A 12,920-nucleotide genomic window follows, 5' to 3' on the forward strand; every position below is an offset into this window, starting at 1 on the left:
TGTTAAGCAGATAATTTTCTTCTCTTCCTCTTTTCAGTTCATTAGGTTCACGTAAATTCCTCGTGAATGGAATAGAACTGCTGATTGTTTAGCCAAATGGGCTTCTAGTCATGATCCGGGTTGGAATATTAGGGATAGGAGACAACTGTCCTTTAAGATGGTGCAAGAATTTGATGATCTTGTTGCTCAGGATTGAGCTCCTTGTTGAGCTCTCCTTGTTGTAATAAATTTTTACCCCTCTTTTTGCAATAGAAAGAAAAAAAAAAGAAGAATTATAATGATTATCCACGTGATTCTAACTCCGACGTTGAAAGAACAAAGAAACTACTAATCTAAATTAATTTTCTTAGGGAAATGTCTGTCATGTCCCCTTTTCAAATAAAAAAATAATAATAATCTTTGCTAAGACAGGCAGGCCCAAGAAAGTGAAGTTTCGAAAAAAGGGGGGTTAATCTTTGGAAACCATTGGACTAATAAATAAAATTATTATTAAAATATGTTTCATTAACCTCTCTTGGACGTGAGTTACAGTTATGGCCTCTTTTAAGGGGTTTGGAGGCATTTTGGGCAGGGAGGAGAACTTGATTTTTGCTCATTCTTTGTTATTCTTCAGAGGCTGCCAAACCTGTGGAGAAGGAGACCCAAGAACGAGAGTTTGCAGGTTTCCAGGGAGACCCAAGAACGGGAGTTTGCAGGTTTCCAGGAAGGCTAAGGACGGGAGTTTGAAGCCATTCCATGTGCATGCTCATACAGAGTTTGCCTTTGTGCTGAACAGTGTAGATTTGTGGGTTTTTGGGTGTTTTTTTGCATGAGTTTGGTGTTTTCAGTTGAGCATTTCATATCAGTTTTGGTTGCTGCTGTATTTCAGACTTTAAGCTGTTAAAATAGAGCTGAATATATGTATTGGGACGTGATTAAACTTCTGAGATAGTTTATTAGTGTTTTTGTGGTGTTTCCGAGCATTTTTGTGTTAATTTCGAGAGCTCGATGAGCATAGTTTTTGTCCTACATTTGTGAGCTGTTGTGTAAAGGCTATATAGATATGGAAATTTCATTTTGTAGGCTGTTATGCTGCTGAAAAATCTATAAAAATGGCCATTTTCAGATTTATTAATAATAGGTGAAGCTGTGAAGCTTTTGGCACCATTTCTGGCATACCCGATTTGGGGTTTCTTGAGAAATTTGGAGGATCTTTGTGATATTAGTTGTTTCATCTTAAAGATCTGATTAAAGGTTGGAAATATCATACAAAAATCAGAAAAGAGACATTTCAATGTCTTTGCTTTAAGTTTATTCCTTGAAGTTCTATTAGGGTCCGTTTGGTTTGTGGAATTTAAAAAACCCGAATTTCTACAAACCTTGGTTTAGCCAAATCAAGGTTTTGTATATCTTCATTCCAATTTTTGGGATTTTACTGAAACCGTTTGTTTAACTCGGAAGATGCGTTTGAAGACACATTTTTATGCGTTAGCTTGGAGTTGAAGAAAAATTTCAAAAAATAGTGTTTTTACACTCCTTAAAAAACAAAACCAGGTTTTGATTTTCAATTCCTACTTTTTTAAAGAAGTTGGAAAACCTGGTTTTGAAGCAAAATTGGAAGTCTCGTATGCTAATTCCATTTTGTAAATTTTGAAACAAACACACAAATTTTCAAATCCGGATTTTGAAAAAGCCAATTCCTGTCGTCTTCGAGAATGAAAGGACTAGAAAGATAAGAATCAGTCATGTCAAATTTCCTTCTTGCGTCCGACTTACGTTTTGGTTCAACAATCAATATCATAGAAATGAGTTAGAAAGATAGATATACTATTCACAATTTTGGAAGATAAATATACTTTTCATACTTCTGGGAATCTGGAACACCAAACTCGAGCAGATAAAGGCAGCCCGTGAAGAAGCTTAAATCGCCTTGCTTTACACTGATTTCTACGAAATTCTATCCACTAGAGTGCGAAATAATTCCACGAAATGAATTACTTTTGAACATATTTGTTAGTGTGCGATAGCTGGCTGCCATCTGTGTTTAACTTGAAAATTCTCGTTCTCTATTATTTTTAATATATCCAATAAGGAGCAAAAATGCTGTCGACTTCTTTCGTTGTCCTTGCGACGAAAGAGCGGGAATGGCAAAATGTCTCGGTATTTCTTTACACTAGATGTCTCGTCTTTCTTTTCACAAAATGCCTTTCCTTTTTCATTTTCAATATTTTCCTTCTTATTTTCAGTATTTTCAGTATGGAAAAAACACAGAGGTGTCTTGGAACTCATAATCCTTTACTCGAATGAGGATGTAGTGGCTAACATTTATATGCAGCCATTGGTCTACTCCGATTCACCCCATTCTTCCTCAAAATATATTCTTTGTTCACCATATCTGTTGATCTCTAGTTGTGTTTCAGCCCCATCCTTGCATTTATGGCTTCCTCGTCCTCATCTCGCCAACAAAATGCTTTCTCTGGAATCGAAGCTCCCAACAGACCGAGAGAAGTGGAAGAATCTGCCAGAGTCTTTGATGTGTTCATTAATCACAGAGGCCCCGATGTCAAACAAACCCTGGCTGCTCAGCTATACAATTCCCTGAAGGCGCTGGGCATAAAGACATTTCTTGATTCTGAAGAGAAGGAGCTTGGAGACTCGTTTCCTTCGATGATTAAGGCTGCAATTACTTCGGCTTCAGTACATATCGCTATATTTTCAGAAAAATATGCGGAGTCGCCTTGGTGTCTGGCCGAGCTGGTTCTTATGTCACAGAGTAAGGGCAAGATTATTCCCCTATTTTATCAGGTGGAACCATCAACACTCCGTTACATCACGAAGGGAAAATATGCCGAGGCATTTGTTAGCCATGAAATGAAGGGCAGGCATCCGGAGAAGATTAAGGAGTGGAAGGAAACCCTGCAACAAGTTTCATATACCGCAGGCTACGAATTCAAAGATCCAGAGTAAGTTTTCTGCTGTATTTCAATTTTCTCGTTAAATATATTTATATATTTATTTTCTTCTAGCAACAGTTTAATTGCAGAGAACAAAATTTCGTTCTCATCAAATTCCCCTTTTCCTCTGCAGTTATGGCGATTGCAAAGAAATAGTCGCCGCTGTACAAAAAGAAGTAGAGAGGACAAAACGTTTACATGTTGCCAAATTTCCAGTCGGACTTCATAAACTCGTCAAAGATTTTGAAAGGCGGTGCCTTGATGAGCTTGTTCAAGATTTTGAAAGCCAGTGCGGAACCAAGAAAGCTAATGTCGTTGGCATTTTTGGTATGGGCGGGGTTGGGAAAACAACTCTCTCCAGAGAACTGTTCAACCAGAAGAAATCAAAATACACAAGAGCAAGTTTTCTGTTTGACGTTCGGGAAGCCTGGTCCAGTGATAGATTGCTTTTGTTGCAGAGTAAACTTCTCAAAGGTATCTTCTGTGAGGATCACAGTTTTCCGAGTCGCGAGGAAGGGACAAGCTTACTGAAGGATCGTTTGGAAAGGAACAGCTCTTTCAGTTTCTTGATTATTTTAGATGACATTGATCATGTAGATCAGTTAGAATCTCTGTTAGTGATGGACATATTAAATAGGCCTGGTAATAATCTGGTAATCATTACAACCCGAGAGGTAGGGGTCCTTACATGTGCAGGAATTAACACAGGTTATCATTTAAAAGGGTTGGACAGAGAAGATGGGAGAGAGTTATTTTGCTGGCACGCTTTTGGGCAACCCCATCCATCTGATGGATACGCGGATCTTGTTCAGGGTTTCGTTGACATTTGTGGAGGCTTACCTCTGTCTCTTCAGGTTCTGGGCCGGCATGTATCTCATAGATCTCAGAGTTATTGGCAGGAGGCATTAACGAAAGCCCGGAAAGCTCTGCCTGGAGATATTAAGCAGAGACTAAGGATAAGTTTTGATTCATTGGATTTTGAAGAACAACAGATTTTCATGGACATAGCGTGCTTCTTTATTGACAAATCCATTACCACGGCCATGACCATATGGAAGGGATCTGGATGGAGCTGTCAACATGCTGTGGAAACACTCAGAGAGAAATGCCTTATTGAGGAAAATGTAAGTTATCTGCCTTTTCTCGAATGGGAAGTGAAATGGAAATCTAGGCAGGATGAGTTTGCTTTCAGAATGCACGACCATCTGCGGGATTTGGGAAGAGAAATGGCAAATGAACTGAGCAATCCTCGTCGTCTGTGGCATCCCCAACTTCACCTTAAATCACTGGTACGCTTTCCCCTCCCTGAAATTTCCATTTTTTCTTTAGATCTTTAAATTTCAAAAATTTCTCAAATGTAAGATCCATTCTGGGGATGCAGGAATCAAAGGGATTCCAAAACACCCTAGCCCAAACCACGGCCAGGTGTTTCCATTCCTTTATGGACAAATCCATGGATTGTCAAATTACTTTCTTTATTGGGGAACCAGAAGATAGTTCAGATGCTTCTCTTCTATGGCTTCAGCTAGACTACCAGAACCGGCCTCACCATGATATGAATTCAGATATAAACCCTTGTATTCCTCCATGGATTCATCTTCAAAACTTGAAGTGCTTAAGAATCAGCGGTGGGCGTTTCCAAAGATTGTGGCAGAGCGATTTGCAGGTAGTTTGTTCTTCCCCATCGAAAAGGGCATTTAGTTTTCATTTATGGTATCCTTGTGCATAATGTTAATGGTAGAATTAAACTTCTTTTGAATATCAGGCACCTACCCGTTTAAAAGAGTTGCAGGTTCGTGAAACCTTTGTGAAAGAATTTCCAGATTTGTTACGAAAATTAAATAATGTGCAAGAGGTGGAGATTATATGGAAGAGGTAGTTGAGATATGAATATCAGGATTTAACTGTGTGATTTTGAGTCAAACTCGATGACCCATGTTTCATGAGTAGTGATTCAACATGAATCCATCTCTCATGAGAATAAATGGAACACTTAGCACTCATTGGATCTAGGTGATGCTCACAGGGGTGAAGCACCGGGACTTCCCGGGAGGTCACCCATCCCAGTACTACTCCAGCCTGAGCGCGCTTAACTACAGAGTTTCCTCCATAGTTAAACCCAAAGCTTGCAACCCCATTTGCAAAACCTTCACCAAGTGTTGTGCCTTATGAACCATTCATTAGAAAGCCCCTTAAGCTCATCAATTGATAAGTAGGAGATAATTTCCACAGCTAGTCAAATTGTGATATGAATATCAGGATTTAACTGTGTGATTTTGAGTCAAACTCGATGACCCATGTTTCATGAGTAGTGATTCAACATGAATCCATCTCTCATGAGAATAAATGGAACACTTAGCACTCATTGGATCTAGGTGATGCTCACAAGGGTGAAGCACCGGGACTTCCCGAGAGGTCACCCATCCCAGTACTACTCCAGCCTGAGCGCGCTTAACTACAGAGTTTCCTCCATAGTTAAACCCAAAGCTTGCAACCCCATTTGCAAAACCTTCACCAAGTGTTGTGCCTTATGAACCATTCATTAGAAAGCCCCTTAAGCTCATCAATTGATAAGTAGGAGATAATTTCCACAGCTAGTCAAATTGTGATATGAATATCAGGATTTAACTGTGTGATTTTGAGTCAAACTCGATGACCCATGTTTCATGAGTAGTGATTCAACATGAATCCATCTCTCATGAGAATAAATGGAACACTTAGCACTCATTGGATCTAGGTGATGCTCACAAGGGTGAAGCACCGGGACTTCCCGAGAGGTCACCCATCCCAGTACTACTCCAGCCTGAGCGCGCTTAACTACAGAGTTTCCTCCATAGTTAAACCCAAAGCTTGCAACCCCATTTGCAAAACTTTCACCAAGTGTTGTGCCTTATGAACCATTCATTAGAAAGCCCCTTAAGCTCATCAATTGATAAGTAGGAGATAATTTCCACAGCTAGTCAAATTGTGATATGAATATCAGGATTTAACTGTGTGATTTTGAGTCAAACTCGATGACCCATGTTTCATGAGTAGTGATTCAACATGAATCCATCTCTCATGAGAATAAATGGAACACTTAGCACTCATTGGATCTAGGTGATGCTCACAGGGGTGAAGCAAATGCCTTTAAGAGGTAGTTGAGATAAAGCAAATGAATCTCTGTAGATTTTGAGTGCTAGGCTCGGAATTGACAGGGGGTTGGCTTTCAAAGCTACTGCAAAGGGGAGTACTTTTAAGTCCTTGGGTATCTAAACTTTGTTGGAGTGCAGTGAATTTACACTGCCTTTAAGCAGGCAATCATAAATATTGCTATTGAATGGAGTGTTCTTACTGTTATGTTTATTGAACTTAAGCTTTACTGCGTGGATGAAATTTGAGTCTTTTGTTTTCTGTTCCAGAGTTTGCCGTCAAAGGGATGGAATCTCCGTTTTCTGACGCCAATATTGGCGTCGACCGAGACCCGGAGATTTTGGTTTTCGAAAATAATTTGAATGGTTCAATTAATGATTTTAATGCGCGTACGCTATCAATTCTTTATTCTAATGGCTGTATTTATCAAGCTCATAAACTGGAGAACTCGCCGACTCCACTCACATTCTTTCCAAAAAGCTTGAAGAGAATCTTAAAAATGTAAAATTGTAACGTGCTATGCTAAGAGTATATTGTTTGTATACCATTTTCCACAAAGACTGGACCGCAAACGAATATTTGGCGCGCACCGGGCGTCGCTGTTTAATCGAGCAATTTGGACAAAAGGGCTGTCCAATTCACCGCATTAAAGCCGATGAAAACTTATCCGTTTGTAATGGTCGTCTACATTTTTCTGTAATTTTCAATCGTCAATCAGAGACGTCGCAATTATCTCTCTAACGCACATCAACACTGTCTAAAAAGAGTTTCGTCGTACAAAATATTACACCCATTATTAATGAACACCTACAGATGAGCATTAAATTCGTAGTTGTTGATTTTTTGTCGTTTGCTTTTTATTTTTATTTATTTTTAATCGGTTAAACCCAGCAAAAATGCTATAGACCAATCAGATAAATGAAATTTTCATAAAGAAATCATTTTAAAAATAAAATGACTCCAATCTTTGTAGGTTCAAAATTTTAGCATTGAGAAATTTAATTAACATGGGCAACCGAGAACATTAGTTCCATGTCTTAGGGACTAACAAAACTGATTAAAATATTATTAATTATTATTTTAAATCTTGAAAAAAATTAAAATAATAATTAATAATAACTCTTTAGAATTTTTCACATAAACATCAAGTTTGGATGAAATAAAAAGACTTACATCTTTTGCAAGTATGTTATTTGACTGTCACACACACATTTTACAATTACTTGTATGGCAAGAATGAAAGCAAAGATTGAAGAAGCAAGGATAACATGAACATAAAATGCATTAGTACGGTACATTAAAGAATCTTGATTGTAAAATAAGCATCTCAAGTTCGTTCCTAAAGTGTAGATAGTTTAAGGTAGATAAAAGTAGAGATGTAGATAATATGGGGAGGATAGAGACACAAATATTGGGGAAAGAGGGGGGGAGAGAGAGAGGGCACGAAGGGGGGCATGATGGAGGAAATAAGTTTAGATTAAATAAAAGATTGAAGAGGCAAGGATAACATGGAGAACATAAAATGCATTAGTAGGTACATTAAAGAATCTTGATTGTAAAATAGGCATCTCAAATTCCTTCCTAAAGTGTAGTTAGTTTAAGGTAGATAAAAATAGAGATGTAGATAATTGGGGGGAGTGTAGAGACGTAGATAATGGGGAGAGGAGAGAGGAAGAGAGAGGGTGGAAAAGGAGGGGTGAGGGAGGAAAGTTTAGATAGTACTAGAGGGGGAGATGAAGATCTAAAGATGTGGGGAGAAGTATAGATAGAAAATAGATGCCAATGACTATCTATAATTACAAAGTGCTACTACTACTTCATACAATTGCAATATTGGTGCAAGAAATGTGTCCAGAACAACTTTGGGAAAATGAAAATTCTAATCCTAACTATTTATGAGTACACAATTATGCTGGTAGACTTTCTAATAAAATTGTGTTCTTAATATTTCTCATTTTCATGAAATGACTCTAAGAATAGTTCAAGCATATAAATAGGTCATTGCATATATATAGCTTTAAAAAATCTCATATTCCCCAAAAAGGTCCAATATATATTTCTTTGGAAATACTTGATAAGTAGTCAAAAGATTGTTGATTCTTATACAAATCCTTCTTGAGGTCACTTTTAAAGTGATATCATGGCCATTATGAGAATTGTAATCGCATGCACTTTAGAGATGGACAATGTTCCCTATATATATATAGATAGATAGATAGATAGATAGATAGAGGTGTTAGATGTTTGAGGAGGGAGGGAGAGGGAGAGAGGTAAGTTAAGGGTTTGAGAGGGGGGAGAGAGAGTGGTTAGGGGTTTGCTAGGATAGAGAAGGATTTCGGGTTTGAGGGAGTGGGTGTTAGGGGTTACTGAGAGAGCGAAAGAGAGGTTATGAATATTATGTGTGTGTGTGTGTGTGTGATTATACAATAATAGATTAAAAATAATTAATTATATATGAGTTTAGCTATATACTTATAAATATATGGTTATGTATATATATAAAATGTTCAATTATAATTGAATTTCTTTATATATTTATAAATATTTATTTTATTTATGATAGGCATAACTTGATTAGGTTATTACTATCATAGTAACTTGAGAGGGTTATGTGAATGCAATATATGTTGCATTCACTCATTAATAACCCGATAGGGTTTTGTCTCATAAAATCTTGATCAGGTTCTTTCTCATAAAAACATGTTTGGGTTCTTTAATCATTGCAACACATTTTGACTCTAATAACCCGATCTGGTTATTTGAAAACATAAAACTTGATAAAGTTGTGGATGGAATTAGCCTAAGGTTTGGGAGCTCATTTTTCCTCCAATTTCAATCCTTTAGGCATTTATTCATCTTCTAAGATGAATTCTTGTCTTTGCCTTTATCAGGTTTTCAAACGATAAAGTGGGTATCTTTGAAATCACCAGCATAATCTAACACATCTTCTTACCTTTCTGAATATATAGATTTTTCCTTTTTTTGACATCATTAACAATGCAAATGTTAATTAGTTTTACCACTATCTTCATAGTCCTCACAAACATATGTCTAACATTTTAAAAAAAAAAAAAAGCCTTTAATATACTTAATGATATGCAAAATAAATTACATATTATTGTTTTAGAATTCATTCTATACAGTTTAAAAAAAATAGTTTTGATTATTTTTATGCAAGTTATACTTTTCACTCAAATAAGCAATAAAATTTTAGGATGCAATCACTTCAATAATTAATTTTAAAAAATACTCATTAGAAAATTACACAAAATTACATAACTTCCAGATATCACTCTTAACTATCGTCCTACTAAAAGGATTTGAAAAACACTAAATATAACTAGGTATTTTGTGTTGCACATGAAAAAAGATATGTTACATTTTTGAAAAAAATCAAGAACTATTTTTGCGTGCACAGGGTTTGACTCACCTAATCTTATGTGTTTTGTAAAAAATCTAGTAGTTTAGAAAGTAGATTCTGAGTAATACAATTTATGTTTTTACACATCTTTTCATTTTGAGTGGATGACCCTCAAACATCTCATCCAAGTTCATGTTTATCTTATTTTAGAAAAAAGGTATCCACTTATACCCTCATTTTGTACACCATCTTGGTGAACTTACCCACATAACATTTCACTTGAGTATTATAGTACTTGACCAGTACTACACATGCTCGAGTAATACTAAACTTCTTCTTTACTTTGCCAACTTCTTGATGAATACTATAGTCACTCGACGACTACTTCTTCCTTTTTTAACCTTGTCACTCAGTTTACCTTGTGTAGCTCAATACATTACAATGTTTCATGATTATACAAAAATCAAACTGGAACATTACATTATCACTATCCAAGTTATTTTATTTATCAACTTTGTCTTCAACATACTTTCTTCAAATCCTCTTCATCACTCATATACTCTTAATCAAATGATATGGCACTCTACTATATTAGTATAATGTCTAGCCAACTAATACTTGAAATCAATAACAACATAACAACTAATATAACCCTCTTACATACATTCATAGCATTACCCATTACATTATTAGTTGGGGATAACATAGATAACACGCGCGCACACACATGCGCGCGTGCACACACACACGAATTCTTTCATTTATGATATGTTCATGCTCATAAGAGAACTCTACAATTTTGTGCTTATTCTTTGTTTGTCTTAACATTTAACTATTAATGGAACTAAGCATGCAAATTAACATATATCATCATTTATAATGGGGAGGCCTTTTCATTTGTTACCAATGGCTCGAGATTATTGAATAATATTGATTAGAGGATATATGGTGTAACTGTCAAACAACACATCGAGAAGTATATTAAGACTTTTAGTTTTAGTTTTTTTTTTTTCCAATGCACTTTGGGGATATCTATTTTAGTGGGAAGGTTATTGACTATTGATGATGCAAGACATGGTAAGATTACCCTTTACCGAATTTACTATGAACATTGGTAGAAAAAAATATTAGAAATGTATTTTATAGAGGACTATAGAAGGCGATGATAGCTAAAGTGAATTAAGGAATGAGAGAGAATCTATTTTGAAAATGGATCATTTACTTTCATCTTTCTTTTGGACTCTATTTGACTATGTATTTTATGGAAACAACCTTTGTACTGATTAAACATGTTCCCTTTTATTCCCCAATCAAGTTGGGATGTTATAATTGGGTAATTCAATGTAATTGCAAAATATGACTATCGATGGCACCTAAAGTAAGCTTGATCATTTGTATCATAAAGCTATAGTTGTAAAATATGGTTGTCATTGTAATTGCAATTTAGAGAATAAGTGACATTTATCACCAATCTACATTGTCTAGAACATGATTTGTAACTTGTAATTCAAAGTTTCATGAGTTTTGGATGACACCAAAGGTTTTCTTTACTCTATTCTTTTCTCATTGTACCTAAACTAATCAAGCTGTAAAAAATATAAAAATGTATGAAATTTACTTTTGGATTTGATTGTGTAAATTTTTTTAGCATCAATGTTCCTAGATCACACTCCATGATCACTCTCACTCTGATGATGGATCACAGAGTGTGACCCAAAACATTGATGCTTAAAAATCTTACACAATCAAATCTAGAAATAAATTTCATACATTTTAAAGGGATTGTGGAAATCTAATAATGTTGAATTATAAAAATCTTAGTTTTATTTATATTTATTTTTAATGATATTGATGGAGTTTATGATTGTTTCTCCCCTGCAGCTAGATAATAATCCACTAGAGAGTGAGATAAATCCACCATATTGTCATGTTAGCACACTATCTCTAGATTTCTCTAAAGTCAAAAATGTGGACAAAGTCAATGTGGCAAAAAAGGCAAACTCTGTGGTCTATAGTTCACTGTTCAAGATGGAGAGAGAGAAAAAAGGGTCAGAGAAGGCAATTGAAAAGTTAAAAGCAAACCTCGAAAATGCAAAGGGAAAGGAGAAAGTAGTAGATAACATATGCAAAGAAATAGAGAAAAGGATTACAAGTGCTTCCTCTCAAGAGCCAAGTGCATAGCCTCAGCCATAGAATATGGAGATAGAAATGAAAATTATGAAGGAATAATTGGAAGAAAGCAATAAAAAACTATCTGATGTAAATGTAGAGAGAGAAGAAGAACTCAAGATGTTGAAGGAACAATTGGAATAGAGAAATAAGAAACTTAGTGATACTCTGAACCATTTTAATATGGAAGACGATGTAAAATTCAAAGAACTCAGGGACAAATTGCAAGAATGAAATAAACAACTTGAAGATGAAAGAGCATCTGCAGTAGATATTTTCAAAAAGTTGGAGTCTAGTGGACATACAATCATAACATAAATTAGGAATTAGATAATGAAAGGGAAAAATAAAAACAATGGGAAGAGAAAGCCAACGAAATAAAGAAAGAAAGTGAAAATCAGTTGGCACAAATGCTGTAAGAGGTACATAAGGAAAATAAAACAATCAAAACCTACAAAAAATCAAATGAAAAAAATCAAAAAATCAATCAAACTAATTAAAGAAGAACTGTGGGGGGAAATTATGGCAAATACCAATAGGTTGTGTGATTGGTTTGAATTGCATCAAAGTTTTTGAGTTTTTTGTGGAAGTATCAAAGACCATATTGAGAATAACTAAAACCTTTTTAAGCTCGAGAAGACTGCAAGATAGATTATAAACATATTCAACACACATAGTGACAAGTATTTGGCCAACCAAGGAGTTTATGACCACGTTAGTGCATTAGTAAAGTCATCAACTATCATTCAAAAATGCCAGAGTATAAGAGAAGGAGAGGAATATTTGAACTCAATTGGGAGAAAGCTCACCAAGATGGATGATAGAGAAAAATTAATGATAAGTCTTGGTTTGCCTAATCCTTGCCCTGGTAATTCATCAACTACATTCATTGGAAGGGAAGTTGACCAAAAAGAGTTGGAGGCCAAAATCATGTCTAAAGTAGTCAATTTTCCTCAAGATTCAACTCCAAAAGGCATTTTGAATTGCATCAAAACATTGGTGAATTTGAATGCACTATTGGATATAGCATTTCTTTTAAGTAAATCTTCCAAATATAGAAGTCTAATAAAGTTAAAGGTCATCTGCTATAACATAACAAATGTTCAAGCTCCAAACGAAGCAGAATTCAACATCCTAAAAAAGTTGACCCAATCTTTAATCATATCATAATATATCCATTAGGCATCAGAGTATGTGAAACTTGGAAGGTGATTTTAATCATCTTTGTAGTCTTTACTTTATTTCTATTTGTAATTGTTTGATATGATTTTAATGTTTGAACTTTGTTTCTTGAACAAGATAAATGCAACACAATCCAAATGCTA

The 12,920-nt window shown here is 35.4% G+C and overlaps 1 protein-coding gene across 3 annotated transcripts; it reads left to right on the top strand.

Annotated features, from left to right (window-relative positions):
• The first annotated feature begins 2,087 nt into the window (after positions 1–2,087).
• On the top strand, positions 2,088–11,851 carry LOC149545465 (disease resistance protein Roq1-like). 3 transcript variants are annotated; one of them, XM_089790670.1, is made up of 5 exons: positions 2,094–2,942; positions 3,067–4,222; positions 4,315–4,599; positions 4,699–4,808; positions 6,070–6,308. In XM_089790670.1, exons 1-5 carry the CDS (start codon positions 2,416–2,418, stop codon positions 6,071–6,073), a joined length of 2,082 nt encoding a protein of 693 aa, XP_089646796.1. In that variant the 5' UTR covers positions 2,094–2,415; the 3' UTR covers positions 6,074–6,308. The 3 variants fall into 3 exon arrangements, with proteins under 3 accessions (XP_089646795.1, XP_089646797.1, XP_089646796.1); XM_089790669.1 differs by lacking the exons at positions 4,699–4,808; positions 6,070–6,308 and adding an exon at positions 11,308–11,851 and having other exon boundaries at positions 2,088–2,942; XM_089790671.1 differs by lacking the exons at positions 4,699–4,808; positions 6,070–6,308 and adding an exon at positions 6,335–6,896 and having other exon boundaries at positions 2,092–2,942.
• Positions 11,852–12,920: the final 1,069 nt, after the last annotated feature.

This window comes from Cupressus sempervirens, chromosome 7 (genome assembly GCF_028749045.1).
Source record: "Cupressus sempervirens isolate cs-2001-9-10 chromosome 7, ASM2874904v1, whole genome shotgun sequence".
Taxonomy (NCBI): Eukaryota; Viridiplantae; Streptophyta; class Pinopsida; order Cupressales; family Cupressaceae; genus Cupressus; species Cupressus sempervirens.

Coding starts and splice junctions, on each gene's coding strand:
- LOC149545465 (XM_089790669.1), top strand. CDS start 2,416: ATGGCTTCCTCGTCCTCATCTCGCCAACAAAATGCTTTCTCTGGAATC. Junction 4,223..4,314: donor AACTTCACCTTAAATCACTG/GTACGCTTTCCC, acceptor CTGGGGATGCAG/GAATCAAAGGGATTCCAAAA. Junction 4,600..11,307: donor TGTGGCAGAGCGATTTGCAG/GTAGTTTGTTCT, acceptor TCTCCCCTGCAG/CTAGATAATAATCCACTAGA.